This window comes from Salmo salar, chromosome 03 (genome assembly GCF_965601325.2).
Source record: "Salmo salar chromosome 03, fSalSal1, whole genome shotgun sequence".
NCBI classification, from domain to species: Eukaryota; Metazoa; Chordata; class Actinopteri; order Salmoniformes; family Salmonidae; genus Salmo; species Salmo salar.
In genome coordinates, this window is record NC_138293.1 from 105,242,501 (window position 1) to 105,264,895 (window position 22,395).

Consider the following 22,395-nt stretch of genomic DNA (forward strand, 5'->3'; position numbering starts at 1 on the left):
TGGGTACATTGACTTCAATACAAAACCTAGGAGTCTCATGGTTCTCACCCTCCTTCCATAGACTTACACAGTAATTATGACAACTTCCGGACGACGTTCCTCCAACCCATCAGAGCTCTTGCAGCATGAACTGACGCGTTGTCCACCCAATCAAAGGATCAGAGAATACATCTAGTACTGAATGCAATAAGCTACAGCTAGCTAGCAATGCAGCGCATAAAATATGGTGAGGAGTTGACTCAGAGAGAGAGAGAGAGAGAGAGAGAGAGAGAGAGAGAAAGAGAGAGAGAGAATAGTTGAATAGTTTTGAACAAATTCATTCATTCAAATTGAGAATCTGCAGAGAGCTATATTCCGTTGTATTATTTTACTAACTCGTTAGTTCTAGGAGCTATGTTAACTATGATGTTAGCTAATAGGGTGACATTGATAATAATGTTGGCTGCATGCAGCGGTTAGCGGTTATGGTATGAAGATTTGAAACTCTCGCTTGCAACTGTTTAGACTAATGATCACCACCCCCCTAGAACAGCTAGATGGAGGAGAGAGTCTGGACTAATGATAACACCCCTAGAACAGCTAGATGGAGGAGAGAGTCTGGACTAATGATAACACCCCTAGAACAGCTAGATGGAGGAGAGAGTCTGGACTAATGATAACACCCCTAGAACAGCTAGATGGAGGAGAGAGTCTGGACTAATGATAACACCCCTAGAACAGCTAGATGGAGGAGAGAGTCTGGACTAATGATAACACCCCTAGAACAGCTAGATGGAGGAGAGAGTCTGGACTAATGATAACACCCCCTAGAACAGCTAGATGGAGGAGAGAGTCTGGACTAATGATAACACCCCCCTAGAACAGCTAGATGGAGGAGAGAGTCTGGACTAATGATAACACCCCTAGAACAGCTAGATGGAGGAGAGAGTCTGGACTAATGATAACACCCCTAGAACAGCTAGATGGAGGAGAGAGTCTGGACTAATGATAACACCCCTAGAACAGCTAGATGGAGGAGAGAGTCTGGACTAATGATAACACCCCCCTAGAACAGCTAGATGGAGGAGAGAGTCTGGACTAATGATAACACCCCTAGAACAGCTAGATGGAGGAGAGAGTCTGGACTAATGATAACACCCCCTAGAACAGCTAGATGGAGGAGAGAGTCTGGACTAATGATAACACCCCTAGAACAGCTAGATGGAGGAGAGAGTCTGGACTAATGATAACACCCCCTAGAACAGCTAGATGGAGGAGAGAGTCTGGACTAATGATAACACCCCTAGAACAGCTAGATGGAGGAGAGAGTCTGGACTAATGATAACACCCCCCTAGAACAGCTAGATGGAGGAGAGAGTCTGGACTAATGATAACACCCCTAGAACAGCTAGATGGAGGAGAGAGTCTGGACTAATGATAACACCCCCCTAGAACAGCTAGATGGAGGAGAGAGTCTGGACTAATGATAACACCCCCCTAGAACAGCTAGATGGAGGAGAGAGTCTGGACTAATGATAACACCCCCCTAGAACAGCTAGATGGAGGAGAGAGTCTGGACTAATGATAACACCCCTAGAACAGCTAGATGGAGGAGAGAGTCTGGACTAATGATAACACCCCTAGAACAGCTAGATGGAGGAGAGAGTCTGGACTAATGATAACACCCCTAGAACAGCTAGATGGAGGAGAGAGTCTGGACTAATGATAACACCCCTAGAACAGCTAGATGGAGGAGAGAGTCTGGACTAATGATAACACCCCTAGAACAGCTAGATGGAGGAGAGAGTCTGGACTAATGATAACACCCCCTAGAACAGCTAGATGGAGGAGAGAGTCTGGACTAATGATAACACCCCTAGAACAGCTAGATGGAGGAGAGAGTCTGGACTAATGATAACACCCCTAGAACAGCTAGATGGAGGAGAGAGTCTGGACTAATGATAACACCCCTAGAACAGCTAGATGGAGGAGAGAGTCTGGACTAATGATAACACCCCTAGAACAGCTAGATGGAGGAGAGAGTCTGGACTAATGATAACACCCCTAGAACAGCTAGATGGAGGAGAGAGTCTGGACTAATGATAACACCCCTAGAACAGCTAGATGGAGGAGAGAGTCTGGACTAATGATAACACCCCTAGAACAGCTAGATGGAGGAGAGAGTCTGGACTAATGATAACACCCCTAGAACAGCTAGATGGAGGAGAGAGTCTGGACTAATGATAACACCCCTAGAACAGCTAGATGGAGGAGAGAGTCTGGACTAATGATAACACCCCCTAGAACAGCTAGATGGAGGAGAGAGTCTGGACTAATGATAACACCCCCTAGAACAGCTAGATGGAGGAGAGAGTCTGGACTAATGATAACACCCCCTAGAACAGCTAGATGGAGGAGAGAGTCTGGACTAATGATAACACCCCCCTAGAACAGCTAGATGGAGGAGAGAGTCTGGACTAATGATAACACCCCCCTAGAACAGCTAGATGGAGGAGAGAGTCTGGACTAATGATAACACCCCTAGAACAGCTAGATGGAGGAGAGAGTCTGGACTAATGATAACACCCCCCTAGAACAGCTAGATGGAGGAGAGAGTCTGGACTAATGATAACACCCCCCTAGAACAGCTAGATGGAGGAGAGAGTCTGGACTAATGATAACACCCCTAGAACAGCTAGATGGAGGAGAGAGTCTGGACTAATGATAACACCCCCTAGAACAGCTAGATGGAGGAGAGAGTCTGGACTAATGATAACACCCCTAGAACAGCTAGATGGAGGAGAGAGTCTGGACTAATGATAACACCCCCCTAGAACAGCTAGATGGAGGAGAGAGTCTGGACTAATGATAACACCCCTAGAACAGCTAGATGGAGGAGAGAGTCTGGACTAATGATAACACCCCTAGAACAGCTAGATGGAGGAGAGAGTCTGGACTAATGATAACACCCCTAGAACAGCTAGATGGAGGAGAGAGTCTGGACTAATGATAACACCCCTAGAACAGCTAGATGGAGGAGAGAGTCTGGACTAATGATAACACCCCCCTAGAACAGCTAGATGGAGGAGAGAGTCTGGACTAATGATAACACCCCTAGAACAGCTAGATGGAGGAGAGAGTCTGGACTAATGATAACACCCCCCTAGAACAGCTAGATGGAGGAGAGAGTCTGGACTAATGATAACACCCCTAGAACAGCTAGATGGAGGAGAGAGTCTGGACTAATGATAACACCCCCTAGAACAGCTAGATGGAGGAGAGAGTCTGGACTAATGATAACACCCCCCTAGAACAGCTAGATGGAGGAGAGAGTCTGGACTAATGATAACACCCCTAGAACAGCTAGATGGAGGAGAGAGTCTGGACTAATGATAACACCCCTAGAACAGCTAGATGGAGGAGAGAGTCTGGACTAATGATAACACCCCTAGAACAGCTAGATGGAGGAGAGAGTCTGGACTAATGATAACACCCCTAGAACAGCTAGATGGAGGAGAGAGTCTGGACTAATGATAACACCCCCTAGAACAGCTAGATGGAGGAGAGAGTCTGGACTAATGATAACACCCCCTAGAACAGCTAGATGGAGGAGAGAGTCTGGACTAATGATAACACCCCTAGAACAGCTAGATGGAGGAGAGAGTCTGGACTAATGATAACACCCCTAGAACAGCTAGATGGAGGAGAGAGTCTGGACTAATGATAACACCCCCTAGAACAGCTAGATGGAGGAGAGAGTCTGGACTAATGATAACACCCCCTAGAACAGCTAGATGGAGGAGAGAGTCTGGACTAATGATAACACCCCCTAGAACAGCTAGATGGAGGAGAGAGTCTGGACTAATGATAACACCCCTAGAACAGCTAGATGGAGGAGAGAGTCTGGACTAATGATAACACCCCTAGAACAGCTAGATGGAGGAGAGAGTCTGGACTAATGATAACACCCCCTAGAACAGCTAGATGGAGGAGAGAGTCTGGACTAATGATAACACCCCTAGAACAGCTAGATGGAGGAGAGAGTCTGGACTAATGATAACACCCCTAGAACAGCTAGATGGAGGAGAGAGTCTGGACTAATGATAACACCCCTAGAACAGCTAGATGGAGGAGAGAGTCTGGACTAATGATAACACCCCTAGAACAGCTAGATGGAGGAGAGAGTCTGGACTAATGATAACACCCCCTAGAACAGCTAGATGGAGGAGAGAGTCTGGACTAATGATAACACCCCTAGAACAGCTAGATGGAGGAGAGAGTCTGGACTAATGATAACACCCCCTAGAACAGCTAGATGGAGGAGAGAGTCTGGACTAATGATAACACCCCTAGAACAGCTAGATGGAGGAGAGAGTCTGGACTAATGATAACACCCCTAGAACAGCTAGATGGAGGAGAGAGTCTGGACTAATGATAACACCCCCTAGAACAGCTAGATGGAGGAGAGAGTCTGGACTAATGATAACACCCCTAGAACAGCTAGATGGAGGAGAGAGTCTGGACTAATGATAACACCCCCCTAGAACAGCTAGATGGAGGAGAGAGTCTGGACTAATGATAACACCCCCTAGAACAGCTAGATGGAGGAGAGAGTCTGGACTAATGATAACACCCCTAGAACAGCTAGATGGAGGAGAGAGTCTGGACTAATGATAACACCCCCTAGAACAGCTAGATGGAGGAGAGAGTCTGGACTAATGATAACACCCCCTAGAACAGCTAGATGGAGGAGAGAGTCTGGACTAATGATAACACCCCCTAGAACAGCTAGATGGAGGAGAGAGTCTGGACTAATGATAACACCCCTAGAACAGCTAGATGGAGGAGAGAGTCTGGACTAATGATAACACCCCTAGAACAGCTAGATGGAGGAGAGAGTCTGGACTAATGATAACACCCCTAGAACAGCTAGATGGAGGAGAGAGTCTGGACTAATGATAACACCCCTAGAACAGCTAGATGGAGGAGAGAGTCTGGACTAATGATAACACCCCCTAGAACAGCTAGATGGAGGAGAGAGTCTGGACTAATGATAACACCCCTAGAACAGCTAGATGGAGGAGAGAGTCTGGACTAATGATAACACCCCTAGAACAGCTAGATGGAGGAGAGAGTCTGGACTAATGATAACACCCCTAGAACAGCTAGATGGAGGAGAGAGTCTGGACTAATGATAACACCCCTAGAACAGCTAGATGGAGGAGAGAGTCTGGACTAATGATAACACCCCTAGAACAGCTAGATGGAGGAGAGAGTCTGGACTAATGATAACACCCCTAGAACAGCTAGATGGAGGAGAGAGTCTGGACTAATGATAACACCCCTAGAACAGCTAGATGGAGGAGAGAGTCTGGACTAATGATAACACCCCTAGAACAGCTAGATGGAGGAGAGAGTCTGGACTAATGATAACACCCCTAGAACAGCTAGATGGAGGAGAGAGTCTGGACTAATGATAACACCCCCTAGAACAGCTAGATGGAGGAGAGAGTCTGGACTAATGATAACACCCCCTAGAACAGCTAGATGGAGGAGAGAGTCTGGACTAATGATAACACCCCTAGAACAGCTAGATGGAGGAGAGAGTCTGGACTAATGATAACACCCCTAGAACAGCTAGATGGAGGAGAGAGTCTGGACTAATGATAACACCCCTAGAACAGCTAGATGGAGGAGAGAGTCTGGACTAATGATAACACCCCCTAGAACAGCTAGATGGAGGAGAGAGTCTGGACTAATGATAACACCCCTAGAACAGCTAGATGGAGGAGAGAGTCTGGACTAATGATAACACCCCTAGAACAGCTAGATGGAGGAGAGAGTCTGGACTAATGATAACACCCCCTAGAACAGCTAGATGGAGGAGAGAGTCTGGACTAATGATAACACCCCTAGAACAGCTAGATGGAGGAGAGAGTCTGGACTAATGATAACACCCCTAGAACAGCTAGATGGAGGAGAGAGTCTGGACTAATGATAACACCCCCCTAGAACAGCTAGATGGAGGAGAGAGTCTGGACTAATGATAACACCCCCTAGAACAGCTACCTCCTGATGTATCTCGTATTGCACAAGTTGACTACAGGTATTAACTTAAAAAAGTAGCAAAAAAATATTCTAATTTATTGAAAAAATCTTTAAATAAATAGTTACCGTATTGAAAAAAAAAAAAACATCCCGTGGCTTTTCCCAAATAAATCTAATTTTATTCATCACGTACACGTGTTTAGCAGGTGTTAATGCGAGTGTAGTGAAATGCTTGTGCTTCTAGTTCCGACAGTGCAGTAATATCTAACAATTCCACAACAACTACCTAATACACACAAATCTAAGTAAAGGAATTAATTAAGGAATTAAGAATATATAAATATTTGAACCCTACTGGGCTTAACATGTCAACGATATAAAAACTCTCATTACTCAGAACAATATAAACACAACATGTAAAGTGTTGGTCCCATGTTTCATGAGAAATTAAAGATCCCAGAAATGTTCCATACGCACAAAAAGCGTATTTCTCTCAAATGTTTTGCACAAATTTGTTGTTTTGCACAAATGTTTCTCCTTCGCCAAGATAATCCATCCACCTGACAGGTGTGGCCTATCAAGAAACTGATTAAACAGCATGATCATTACACAGGTGCACCTTGTGCTGAGGACAATAAAAAGGCCACTTTAAAAAATGTTTTGGCAGTTTTGTCACACAACACAATGCCACAGATATCTCAAGTTTTGAGGGAGCGTACAATTGGCATGCTGACTGCAGGAATGTCCAACAGAGATGTTGTTAGATAATTTAAATGTTAATTTCTCTACCATATGCCAGCCTCCGCCGTTTTCGAGAACAGACCGTGTGTATGGCATCGTGTGGTCGAGCGGGTTAGTTGATGTCAACGTTGTGAACAGAGTGCAACATGGGATACGGACAACAAAACACAATTACATTTTATCGATGGAAATTTGAATCTAACAGAAATACAGTGACGAGGTCCTGAGGCCCATTTTATTAAGGTATCTGTTACCAACAAATGCATATCTGTATTCCCAGTCATGTGAAATTCATAGATTTAGGACCAAATGAATTTATTTAAAATGGACTGATTTCCTCATATGAACTGTAACTCAGTAAAAATCTTTGAAAATGTTGTTTGGACAAAACGCACCACAGAAGAAGAGCGGAGCTGGGAACGCTTAACAGGCTGAGTCACTCTGTTACCATGGCACCACGTCCACTGGTCAGCGCTCACACAGCCTTAGATTAATAGGAGGGGGAACAAGATACACACTGTACCAACACACACACACACACACACACACTGTACCAACACACACACACTGCACCAACACACACACACTGCACCAACACACACACACTGCACCAACACACACACACTGCACCAACACACACACACAGCACCAACACACACAGCACCAACACACACACACACACACAGTACCAACACACACACTGTACCAACACACACACACACACACACACACACACACAGTACCAACACACACACACACTACCAACACACACACACACTACCAACACACACACACACTACCAACACACACACACACACACACACACACACACACACACACACACACACACACACGGCACCAACACTTTCTCACACACACAATGTGCGTACACACACCCTCTCCTCACGCCCCCACACACAGCAGCTGTCACACACAGAGGGTTGGGCTTGTTAGGGAGGGTGGCGTGTGTGTGTGTGTGTGTGTGTGTGTGTGTGTGTGTGTGTCATGGCATGTTAAAATACCCAGGGTCTGACGTCACTCTATATAAACAAACAGCTCTACCTCTAAACCCAACAAGACACACAGCTCTACGGTAGAATTTCACCAGAGATTAAATATCCTTAATTCTGGAGAGGAGAGGAAGAGGAGAAGGTGAGACACCAGAGATAAATATCCTTCATTCTGAACAAAATGGCTCCTCTCCTGGAAAAGCATTTCAACTGCCAAACTGTTTTGCAACACTCACCCACCTCGTCTCCAATCCCCCGAAGCTACAAACCACACAAGTGTTTTGAGATGGTTGTGGAGCTGAGAAATCAGATCACTTCTGATGACCAGCAAGAAAACACACACACACACACACACACACACACACACACACACACACACACACACACACACACACACATTCCCCTACGTTACATAGGACAGTACTTCTACCCTAGAAAGAACGACATGCATCTTCAAGCGATCTATTGATAGGACAGGCCTCTGGCCGGGCGCCAAACAACAACGGCCTCTCGCCGGGCGCCAAACAACAACGGCCTCTCGCCGGGCGCCAAACAACAACGGCCTCTCGCCGGGCGCCAAACAACAACGGCCTCTCGCCGGGCGCCAAACAACAACGGCCTCTCGCCGGGCGCCAAACAACAACGGCCTCTCGCCGGGCGCCAAACAACAACGGCCTCTCGCCGGGCGCCAAACAACAACAGCCTCTCGCCAGGCGCTAAACAACAACAGCCTCTCGCCAGGCGCTAAACAACAACAGCCTCTCGCTGGGCGCTAAACAACAACAGCCTCTCGCTAGGCGCTAAACAACAACAGCCTCTCGCTAGGCGCTAAACAACAACAGCCTCTCGCTAGGCGCTAAACAACAACAGCCTCTCGCTAGGCGCTAAACAACAACAGCCTCTCGCTAGGCGCTAAACAACAACAGCCTCTCGCTAGGCGCTAAACAACAACAGCCTCTCGCTAGGCGCTAAACAACAACAGCCTCTCGCTAGGCGCTAAACAACAACAGCCTCTCGCTAGGCGCTAAACAACAACAGCCTCTCGCTAGGCGCTAAACAACAACAGCCTCTCGCTAGGTGCTAAACAACAACAGCCTCTCGCTAGGTGCTAATCAACAGCCTCTCGCTAGGTGCTAATCAACAGCCTCTCGCTAGGTGCTAATCAACAGCCTCTCGCTAGGCGCTAAACAACAACAGCCTCTCGCTAGGCGCTAAACAACAACAGCCTCTCGCTAGGCGCTAAACAACAACAGCCTCTCGCTAGGCGCTAAACAACAACAGCCTCTCGCTAGGCGCTAAACAACAACAGCCTCTCGCTAGGCGCTAAACAACAGCCTCTCGCTAGGCGCTAAACAACAACAGCCTCTCGCTAGGCGCTAAACAACAACAGCCTCTCGCTAGGCGCTAAACAACAGCCTCTCGCTAGGTGCTAAACAACAACAGCCTCTCGCTAGGCGCTAAACAACAACAGCCTCTCGCTAGGCGCTAAACAACAACAGCCTCTCGCTAGGCGCTAAACAACAACAGCCTCTCGCTAGGCGCTAAACAACAACAGCCTCTCGCTAGGCGCTAAACAACAACAGCCTCTCGCTAGGCGCTAAACAACAACAGCCTCTCGCTAGGTGCTAAACAACAACAGCCTCTCGCTAGGTGCTAAACAACAACAGCCTCTCGCTAGGTGCTAAACAACAGCCTCTCGCTAGGCGCTAAACAACAACAGCCTCTCGCTAGGCGCTAAACAACAACAGCCTCTCGCTAGGTGCTAAACAACAACAGCCTCTCGCTAGGTGCTAATCAACAGCCTCTCGCTAGGTGCTAATCAACAGCCTCTCGCTAGGTGCTAATCAACAGCCTCTCGCTAGGCGCTAAACAACAACAGCCTCTCGCTAGGCGCTAAACAACAACAGCCTCTCGCTAGGCGCTAAACAACAACAGCCTCTCGCTAGGCGCTAAACAACAACAGCCTCTCGCTAGGCGCTAAACAACAACAGTCTCTCGCTAGGCGCTAAACAACAACAGCCTCTCGCTGGGTGCTAATCAACAGCCTCTCGCTAGGCGCTAAACAACAGCCTCTCGCTAGGCGCTAAACAACAACAGCCTCTCGCTAGGCGCTAAACAACAGCCTCTCGCTAGGTGCTAAACAACAACAGCCTCTCGCTAGGTGCTAAACAACAACAGCCTCTCGCTAGGCGCTAAACAACAACAGCCTCTCGCTAGGCGCTAAACAACAACAGCCTCTCGCTAGGCGCTAAACAACAACAGCCTCTCGCTAGGCGCTAAACAACAACAGCCTCTCGCTAGGCGCTAAACAACAACAGCCTCTCGCTAGGCGCTAAACAACAACAGTCTCTCGCTAGGCGCTAAACAACAACAGCCTCTCGCTGGGTGCTAATCAACAGCCTCTCGCTAGGTGCTAATCAACAGCCTCTCGCTAGGTGCTAAATAACAACAGTCTCTCGCTAGGTGCTAAACAACAACAGCCTCTCGCTAGGTTCTCACGTGGATTAAAGGGTAACTTCACCCAAAAATCTAAATGCCTCAGATTTTCCCCCAGCCCTCAAAAGTGGTCTCTTGATGTGGTTTAAGCATCGCTGTGGACTTAGAAAATCCAATGTTGTTGTTTTTCCTCTATTAAAAACAGAGTCCTTTTGAGAGTGAAAACCCTAAAACCAGTCAAAACAAAACCTTTCATTTTTCAAGTTCATGTGGGCTATTTACTTACTCACATTTCAGTTTTTATGAAATACATCATTTGAAAAACAAACATTGCGGAAAATTCATATCTTGTAGTAAAACTGGAAATAAGACTTTAATCAAAAAAAAAAAAAAAAGGTTAAATATTATTTTTTTTTTATTAAAAAAGTTTAATGTTCTCTTTGAAAATAGTCCAAAACAACAATACGCTGAATTCAGAAAAAAAAAAAAAAATTATTTTAGTCACATCCACAGTAGTATTGCGCGGTATACCAAAACATCATGATACCAACATTATAGAATACCGCACTACTCGTTTCCCTACCGATCAATAACAAACCCGCCGTTGAAATCCTGTTGAATTTAAACCAACTGCCACCAGTCTCTTGAACCCGCAGGTCCCAACGTCCTCGTCATCACGTGTTGCAGCTGTAATCCACCCGCTAACATCCCACTAACCAGCCTTCAGTCGCTTCGCGTCTCTCCTCCGTCCGCTCTTCATAAAACATTTTAGTTCATCCGTCAGGTGTTCGCGAGTCGAGGATGAAGACGCAGAACCCCGATGTGTCATCTGTTGTTAAGATTTCTATATTTGTTACATTGCTGACTTTGCTCACTGCTCCAATGTCGATACAATGTATCATTTCATCTGTTATAACCAAGAGCACAGACACAGCGGTTCGGTTTGTATTGCCGTTGAGGCCGCGGTTCGGTTTCGGGTACAGAGGGTACAGCGGGTACAGAGGGTACAGAGGGTACAGCGGGTACAGAGGGTACAGAGGGTACAGCGGGTACAGAGGGTACAGAGGGTACAGCGGGTACAGAGGGTACAGAGGGTACAGAGGGTACAGCGGGTACAGAGGGTACAGCGGGTACAGAGGGTACAGCGGGTACAGAGGGTACAGCGGAAAAAACGAAATTCCAACAGTTACTGTAGCGTTTCGTTGTCTATTTAAGGAAAATCCAAAAGCGTTGATATATTCCCCGATTCCATATATGATCACGACTCGTCTAAGGCCTGCTGAGAGGACAATCAGGAACATCAACACTGTATTTTCTTACATAAAAACAAACAAACAAAACAACACGATTACTCATCAACAACCCTAAAATAAAAGTGCAATATTCATGTGAAAACAATTTGTAAAACACGGCTCAGACGTTCTACAGGCCAGTGATATAATATTTTCGTCCAAAGATCCACACTACTCATAAAACGGGAGGCGTCTGTAGCGCGATAAGTCTGATTTCCCGCTACGGGGGGTCATGTGATGTCACCGTTAGGCATCTCTCAGTAACCCTGGAGGTCGGTCCCATATCCACAGCTAGAAACATACCTACCACTCAGAATAGACCCATATCCACAGCTAGAAACATACCTACCACTCAGAGACCCATATCCACAGCTAGAAACATACCTACCACTCAGAGAACGGACCCACAGCTAGAAACATACCTACCACTCAGAGACCCATATCCACAGCTAGAAACATACCTACCACTCAGAGAACGGACCCACAGCTAGAAACATACCTACCACTCAGAGAATGAACCCATATCCACAGCTAGAAACATACCTACCACTCAGAATAGACCCATATCTACAGATACAAACATACCTACCACTCAGAATGAACCCATATCCACAGCTAGAAACATACCTACCACTCAGAGAACAAACCCACAGCTAGAAACATACCTACCACTCAGAATAGACCCATATCTACAGATACAAACATACCTACCACTCAGAATAGACCCATATCCACAGCTAGAAACATACCTACCACTCAGAGACCCATATCCACAGCTAGAAACATACCTACCACTCAGAGACCCATATCCACAGCTAGAAACATACCTACCACTCAGAGACCCATATCCACAGCTAGAAACATACCTACCACTCAGAGACCCATATCCACAGCTAGAAACATACCTACCACTCAGAGACCCATATCCACAGCTAGAAACATACCTACCACTCAGAGACCCATATCCACAGCTAGAAACATACCTACCACTCAGAGAATGGACCCACAGCTAGAAACATACCTACCACTCAGAGAACGAACCCACAGCTAGAAACATACCTACCACTCAGAGACCGAACCCACAGCTAGAAACATACCTACCACTCAGAGAATGAACCCATATCCACAGCTAGAAACATACCTACCACTCAGAAACCCATATCCACAGCTAGAAACATACCTACCACTCAGAGACCCATATCCACAGCTAGAAACATACCTACCACTCAGAGACCCATATCCACAGCTAGAAACATACCTACCACTCTTGCCATTTATTCGGCCCGGTCAGAGTCCGTTGCAAAGGACTGCTTGAATACAGAGGGGAGGCTCCTTCTCCCGTGTGGCTCAGTTGGTAGAGCATGGTGTTTGCAACGCCAGGGTTGTGGGTTCGATTCTCACGGGGGACCAGTACGGAGAAAAAAAATGTATGAAATGTATGAAATGTCTGCATTCACAACTGTAAGTCGCTCTGGATAAGAGCGTCTGCTAAATGACTCAAATGTAAATGTAATGAAGCTGTGTTGATTGTTTTGTTTTTTGCGTTTCTGTCTTTGCTCCGACGGTATGAATTCTGGGGGTTGATGTCGTCGGCAGCTGCACTGCCGATTCTAGTTGAACAGCGGAGACAATACTGGTTTAACATTTTATCCACAACTCTGTCCCATCGTAAAGATTTATCGAGTTATCTTTGATGAATTCAATATTATTATTTTAATTTTTTTGAGGAAGTGCATACTGGCTACGGCGTCTGAAAATGGACAAACGGCCTGTTTTCTTGTTTTCCAAGTGAAGGTCTTTTAAGGGAATATGAGAGGAGACTCGTTGGGTTGTCCTAGCAACCAGCTGAACTGAAGCATGCTGGGGCCTTTATGCTGACACCCCAACACACACACACACACCGCAACACACCCCACGAACACCCCGCAACACACGAAAACCCAGCAACACACGCACACCCAGCAACACACGCACACCCCCCAACACACACACACACCCAACCCCAACACACACACACACCCAACCCCAACACACACACACACACACCCAACCCCAACACACACACACACACACCCAACCCCAACACACACACACACACACCCAACCCCAACACACACACACACACACACACACCCAACCCCAACACACACACACACACACACACCCAACCCCAACACACACACACACACACACACCCAACCCCAACACACACACACACACACACCCAACCCCAACACACACACACACACACACCCAACCCCAACACACACACACACACACACCCAACCCCAACACACACACACACACACACCCAACCCCAACACACACACACCCAACCCCAACACACACACACACACCCAACCCCAACACACACACACACAACCCACACACACCCCCAACACACACACACACCCCCAACACACACACACACCCCCAACACACACACACACACCCCCAACACACACACACACCCCCAACACACACACACCCCCAACACACACACACCCCCAACACACACACACCCCCAACACACACACACACCCAACACACACACACACCCAACACACACACACACCCAACCCACACACACACACACACCCAACACACACACACACACCCAACACACACACACACACACACACACACACACCCAACCCCAACACACACACACACCCCCAACCCCAACACACACACACACCCCCAACCCCAACACACACACACACCCCCAACCCCAACACACACACACACCCCCAACCCCAACACACACACACCCACTGCTGCTACTGTTTATCATCTATCCTGTTGCTTGGTCACTTTACCTCTTTACCTATATGTACATAGCTACCTCAATTACCTCGTACCCCTGCACATCGACTCGGTAATCTCTGTATATCAAATGTATTTTATAAAGCCCTTCTTACATCAGCTGATATCTCAAAGTGCTGTACAGAAACCCAGCCTAAAACCCGAAAAACAGCAAGCAATGCAGGTGTAGAAGCACAGTGGCTAGGAAAAACTCCCTAGAAAGGCGAGAACCTAGGAAGAAACCTAGAGAGGAACCAGGCTATGAGGGGTGGCTAGGAAAAACTCCCTAGAAAGGCCAGAACATTAGGAAGAAACCTAGAGAGGAACCAGGCTATGAGGGGTGGCTAGGAAAAACTCCCTAGAAAGGGGATATATATATATATGTATATAGCCATGTTATTACCTGGTACTTCCTGTATATAGCCATGTTATTACCTGGTACTTCCTGTATATAGTCATGTTATTACCTGGTACTTCCTGTATATAGCCATGTTATTACCTGATACTTCCTGTATATAGCCATGTTATTACCTGGTACCCCTGTATATAGTCATGTTATTACCTGGTACTTCCTGTATATAGCCATGTTATTACCTGGTACTTCCTGTATATAGCCATGTTATTACCTGATACTTCCTGTATATAGCCATGTTATTACCTGGTACTTCCTGTATATAGTCATGTTATTACCTGATACTTCCTGTATATAGTCATGTTATTACCTGGTACTTCCTGTATATAGCCATGTTATTACCTGGTACTCCCTGTATATAACCATGTTATTACCTGGTACTTCCTGTATATAGCCATGTTATTACCTGGTACTTCCTGTATATAACCATGTTATTACCTGGTACTTCCTGTATATAACCATGTTATTACCTGGTACTTCCTGTATATAGTCATGTTATTACCTGATACTTCCTGTATATAGCCATGTTATTACCTGGTACTTCCTGTATATAGCCATGTTATTACCTGGTACTCCCTGTATATATAGCCATGTTATTACCTGGTACTTCCTGTATATAGCCATGTTATTACCTGGTACTTCCTGTATATAGTCATGTTATTACCTGATACTTCCTGTATATAGCCATGTTATTACCTGGTACTTCCTGTATATAGTCATGTTATTACCTGGTACTTCCTGTATATAGCCATGTTATTACCTGGTACTTCCTGTATATAGCCATGTTATTACCTGGTACTTCCTGTATATAGCCATGTTATTACCTGGTACTTCCTGTATATAGCCATGTTATTACCTGGTACTTCCTGTATATAGCCATGTTATTACCTGGTACTCCCTGTATATAGCCATGTTATTACCTGGTACTTCCTGTATATAGCCATGTTATTACCTGGTACTTCCTGTATATAGCCATGTTATTACCTGGTACTTCCTGTATATAGCCATGTTATTACCTGGTACTTCCTGTATATAGCCATGTTATTACCTGGTACTTCCTGTATATAGCCATGTTATTACCTGGTACTTCCTGTATATAGCCATGTTATTATTACTCATTATTGTCATTCGCTGTGTATTTATTCCTCATGTGATTTTTTGTATTTTATCTGGAGAAGGAGAAAGCATTTCACTGCTAGTCTACACAGGTTGTTTACCAAGCATGTGACAGATAAAATGTGAGTGATTTGTCATCTCTATTGTTCCCTACCTGATACGTTTATTCCCACAACTGTTCTGTGACGTTTCAGTTCTACATTAACCTACATAAAGCCTATATATCTGTGAAGTTTCAGTTCTACATTAACCTACATAAAGCCTATATATATATATATATATCTGTGAAGTTTCAGTTCTACATTAACCTACATAAAGCCTATATATCTGTGAAGTTTCAGTTCTACATTAACCTACATAAAGCCTATATATATATATATATATCTGTGAAGTTTCAGTTCTACATTAACCTACATAAAGCCTATATATCTGTGAAGTTTCAGTTCTACATTAACCTACATAAAGCCTATATATATATATATATATCTGTGAAGTTTCAGTTCTACATTAACCTACATAAAGCCTATATATCTGTGAAGTTTCAGTTCTACATTAACCTACATAAAGCCTATATATATATATATATATATATATATATATATATATATATATATATATATCTGTGAAGTTTCATTACTACATTAACCTACATAAAGCCTATATATCTGTGAAGTTTCAGTTCTACATTAACCTACATAAAGCCTATATATCTGTGAAGTTTCAGTTCTACATTAACCTACATAAAGCCCATATATATATATATATATCTGTGAAGTTTCAGTTCTACATTAACCTACATAAAGCCTATATATCTGTGAAGTTTCAGTTCTACATTAACCTACATAAAGCCTATATATATATATATATATCTGTGAAGTTTCAGTTCTACATTAACCTACATAAAGCCTATATATCTGTGAAGTTTCAGTTCTACATTAACCTACATAAAGCCTATATATATATATATATATATATATATATCTGTGAAGTTTCATTACTACATTAACCTACATAAAGCCTATATATATATATCTGTGAAGTTTCATTACTACATTAACCTACATAAAGCCTATATATATATATCTGTGAAGTTTCATTACTACATTAACCTACATAAAGCCTATATATATATATATATATATCTGTGAAGTTTCATCCCATTAACCTACATAAAGCCTATATATATATATATATATACATCTGTGAGTGAAGTTTCATTACATTAACCTACATATCTCCTGTAGCCACTGTGCATTCAACTGTTCTTTACAGAAGGACCAATATGTTTATATTAAAAATACAGAATAGAGACGTGGTCATTTATAAAGCAGTAAAACAGAACAGCTAGAAACCAGGCCGATAGATAGATAGATAGATAGATAGATAGATAGATAGATAGATAGATAGATAGATAGATAGATAGATAGATAGATAGATAGATAGATAGATAGATAGATAGATAGATACTGTAGAATAGATAGATAGATACTGTAGAATAGATAGATAGATAGATACTGTAGAATAGATAGATAGATAGATAGATAGATAGATAGATAGATAGATAGATAGATAGATAGATAGATAGATAGATAGATAGATAGATAGATACTGTAGAATCGATAGATATATGATAGATATATGATAGATATATGATAGATATATGATAGATAGATCTTACTGTGATGTGGATGAAGGTTCATAACAGATGGAAGGAATTTCCCGACGTGGAGATTTCCCGGGTGCCCTGTGGCCAAGTGTCCCGGCGAGGGAGGGATCATCCTGGCTGCAGCAGCAGCTCCGAGTCGGTGGGTCTCCATGGCCAACAGTGGAGGGGGAACATGGACAGATCGAGGGGGTCCGAAATCTCGGCCATCCATTCTCCAGTGTAGGGAGGGAAGGGGGAGGGACGTCCAGAGCTAACACTGTGTCCGGGATAGTGTTCCCAAAGAGCCGCTGAAGGCTAGGCTGCCCATCGACATCCCTGACCTATAAAAACACGCAGTAAAATCGCTTGACATATACAAATCAATCCACACACCCGTACGTCTTGTCTCTGGCGAGGTCAGTTCATAAGGACTTAAGTAACAGTCGTTTTTTTTTACCCAAGAGCCTCTACCGGAATATACGGAGCTCGGTCCATTAGACGGGCAATGACGCAGTTTGGAAAAACACTTAAAAAACTTAAAATCTACAATCTTTCATAAACGCGCAAATAGGAATAACGGTTAAGCGGTTGTGGAGACCCTTCATATGAACCACTGTGTGCTAATAATAATAATTACAATAATATGATTATTGAAAAGGTTTAGCTGACCAAGCTGCGTTTCTTCCACGACTCTCAGGCAGCAGACGGTGAAACCGGTGAAGCCGTCGCTCTTCCCCGCTAACGGGGCAGGGAACTGAGCGGTAGTCGGGGAACAGATTGGATGGTCTCTGATCCCAAATGAACCAACAAAAAAAAACAGCTCAGCCCAACAACAAACTAAAAAACCCACGTCGTCGTCAAATGGATTCCTTGTATAATATGGATTCCTTGTGGAATAGCGTCGATGGCCGAGTTGTTCCGTCAGCCCTGAACCAGCCAGCAGCTCCACCGATGTAAAAACCCAATACACCGTAAATATCACCGGCCCATCAAATATATTTGTCAAACTGGTTTAATAATATATAAATATATAAATAGGGCTGCAGAAGAGCCCCGTGTCGTTGATCAGAAGAGTTGAGCGGTATGTTGGAGCGTCCTGATCCGCAGGTCGTGTTAAAGATATCCCCGCTGCTGCCTGGAGGACCTGACCCCGTTCCGTTCACACCCCAGACGGCTGATCACGCCACTCCTCCGTTACTAAACACTATTTACATCAACATTACATGGCAGCCCTAACTGCCGACTCGGTTAAGTTCGTGTGTATTTAAAAAAAAAAAACACACACTAAAACAGCTTGATAATAACGTTTAATGTGTGTTTATACCAAATGCAGCCAAGCGAGTAGACCTGGCTAGTGTCGCGTTGTTTTTAATGTAGAATAATGATCTAAAACGGTCGTCTTTAATGACTCTTATGGAGGCGATCTGAAACATTTAAATCAGCAAATTAAAACACGGACTTTTCGTGCTGGAAAGAAAGGCTGAATGGTCAAAATCCCTCGTAATTAATTCCAGGTTTCTAGTAGTTGCTTCTTGTTGTGGACTACATACAGTCTGTTTTAGGTACAGGCTAACAAAACGCTATTTCACTGTTATAAAAATAAAAAAAGCTAAGGTCTGATTAAAAATATATTTTTATTTTTAAAAGTTATTTTAGTAAACAACGAGCTAAATGTTGTATTGTAACCGTCAGACTGGCAGAGTATCGAGTTGTCTGGTCACACCGCGGAGTCGTGGCAGACAGCAGATCTGATAAACATTTACTTTTTACATAAAAAAAAATAAAAACATTATTTCGACGGTTTATCACTTTGTATAAAGCAGCGATACTAATGTATCCAGAGGCTGTTAGTGGGGCGGTGCGGGGCAGCAGGCCATGCGGCGCAGGGAGAGGCTCAGGCGGCCACGTTTCAAACTTTTCTCGGGTCCATTATTGTGAAAGTAAACTTTAAGCAGTTAAAAAGCCCGCTGTTGTTCTCCTGTATCTAGCAGCGAACACATCCAACAATACCGATAAAACACAGCTACCCGCCTTTTTAACTGATTCACCTTTATTAAGATAAAAACATGTTTAAAAAAAAATTGGAAATTTAACAAGGTTTTGCGATCTTATGCGACGGGAGTGACAGTTCGGAGAACAAGTGCGCCTCTTACTTGAGAAGGAAACGTGTTTAGAAAGCAGTAAAATCCTTATTCTGGTGTGAATCGATCCATTGGTTCTGTACCGTTATCAGGCTGTTCTGTGATCCATCTGGGCCGTCCGTAATGAGGGGGGGTTGGGGGGGACAAGGCCCCTCGTCCGACCATTAAAATCCTCCGCAATGAAACGCGCCTTGTTTTTACAAGGACCTCCGCAACACACTCTCTGATTGGCCGAGCGAGGTGTCAGTCACCCGGATGTATACACTTGGTCCAGCGCCAGCTCTAGAAAAACCCAATTATGGCTCAAGGAGTCTGACTGTTTCAAGGGGCCCCCTTGCTTTCAAAACTCAGGGATCAAAACAAGCAGTGGGATTTTTTTTTGTTGGGGGGGGGAGTCGGTTTCCAGGCGGCCCTGGTGTTCCTTGATGATAGAAATTGTCTGTGTGGAGAGACTTCAGGACGCAGCAGAGACTCGCATAGCTCTGCAGTCAGGGGGGGGGGGGGGGGGCGACGACTCTGGGCCGTTAAACGCAATCAAATGAAATCAAATGTTATTTATATAGCCCTTCTTACATCAGCTGATATCTCAAAGTGCTGTACAGAAACCCAGCCTAAACAATAAATGCTGTTATAGTGTGTAGAGGCGTTATAAGCAGTGTTATGTCCTTCCCTGTAGCTCAGTTGGTAGAGCATGGTGTTTGCAACGCCAGGGTTGTGGGTTCGATTCCCACGGGGGGCTAGTACAAAAAAAATTGCATGAAATCTATGCATTCACTACTGTAAGTCGCTCTGGATAAGAGCGTCTGCTAAATGACTAAAATGTAGATGTATAATGTTATGGGTGGTCTGTGTGTTAATGTAACAGCTGTATGACCATGATGCATTATGGTCTGTAAATGGCACTTATATGCAAAGGAAGTGGTGTTAGGTTATATGTGGATTATGATGCTCATGGCATAAAACACAACCTTTTTTAAATCAAACCCTCTCAAAGTTCTAAATAACCCATAACCCATCTCTCCCAACCCTAATCCCGCCTCTACCCCACTCAGACTGAACCTAGCTGCTGCTAAAATGAATATAGATTAGATTTATTACAGGACAGTTACCTTTAATTAATATTGGACCACAGGACCAGAGTTACCTTTAATTAATATTGGACCACAGGACCAGAGTTACCTTTAATTAATATTGGACCACAGGACCAGAGTTACCTTTAATTAATATTGGACCACAGGACCAGAGTTACCTTTAATTAATATTGGACCACAGGACCAGAGTTACCTTTAATTCCTATTGGACCACAGGACCAGAGTTACCTTTAATTAATATTGGACCACAGGACCAGAGTTACCTTTAATTCCTATTGGACCACAGGACCAGAGTTACCTTTAATTAATATTGGACCACAGGACCAGAGATACCTTTAATTCCTATTGGACCACAGGACCAGAGTTACCTTTAATTCCTATTGGACCACAGGACCAGAGATACCTTTAATTAATATTGGACCACAGGACCAGAGTTACCTTTAATTCCTATTGGACCACAGGACCAGAGTTACCTTTAATTAATATTGGACCACAGGACCAGAGTTACCTTTAATTCCTATTGGACCACAGGACCAGAGTTACCTTTAATTAATATTGGACCACAGGACCAGAGTTACCTTTAATTCCTATTGGACCACAGGACCAGAGTTACCTTTAATTCCTATTGGACCACAGGACCAGAGATACCTTTAATTAATATTGGACCACAGGACCAGAGTTACCTTTAATTAATATTGGACCAAAGGACCGGAGTTGGATGACATATCTACCATCAACCAATGGTTGTGTTCCCCTGCTCAGAAGTTTTTATGCATCAACCAATGGTTGCGTGCCACGTCATCAACTGTGTCATCAACTGACAGATCTCTATAACGTATGATGTGGTTAGCTGATAGGCAAAAATACCTTTCCAGGCGTCGTAAGACCTGGCAGGCGTCAGCAAGGAGGACTGCACCCACTGAGACAGAGGAGGAGGAGGAGGAGGAGGAGGAGGAGGAGGAGGAGAGGGGTCATTTAGAAGGATCTTCATTAACTACTGGACATGCAGCAGCTACTCTTCCTGGGGTTCATTAACTACTGGACATGCAGCAGCTACTCTTCCTGGGGTTCATTAACTACTGGACATGCAGCAGCTACTCTTCCTGGGGTTCATTAACTACTGGACATGCAGCAGCTACTCTTCCTGGGGTTCATTAACTACTGAACATGCAGCAGCTACTCTTCCTGGGGTTCATTAACTACTGGACATGCAGCAGCTACTCTTCCTGGGGTTCATTAACTACTGAACATGCAGCAGCTACTCTTCCTGGGGTTCATTAACTACTGGACATGCAGCAGCTACTCTTCCTGGGGTTCATTAACTACTGAACATGCAGCAGCTACTCTTCCTGGGGTTCATTAACTACTGGACATGCAGCAGCTACTCTTCCTGGGGTTCATTAACTACTGGACATGCAGCAGCTACTCTTCCTGGGGTTCATTAACTACTGAACATGCAGCAGCTACTCTTCCTGGGGTTCATTAACTACTGGACATGCAGCAGCTACTCTTCCTGGGGTTCATTAACTACTGAACATGCAGCAGCTACTCTTCCTGGGGTTCATTAACTACTGGACATGCAGCAGCTACTCTTCCTGGGGTTCATTAACTACTGAACATGCAGCAGCTACTCTTCCTGGGGTTCATTAACTACTGGACATGCAGCAGCTACTCTTCCT

At 44.5% G+C, this 22,395-nt stretch overlaps 1 protein-coding gene across 1 annotated transcript in view; it reads right to left on the minus strand.

The window, feature by feature from the left end:
- The window catches only part of tnrc18 (trinucleotide repeat containing 18), an 86,590-nt gene extending 67,499 nt beyond the window's left edge, over window positions 1-19,091 (minus strand). Inside the window, 1 exon segment of the mRNA XM_082973151.1 lies at window positions 17,518-19,091. Within this exon segment, the coding sequence (XP_082829277.1) occupies window positions 17,518-17,716 (199 nt within the window). The 5' untranslated portion in view covers window positions 17,717-19,091.
- Window positions 19,092-22,395: the final 3,304 nt, after the last annotated feature.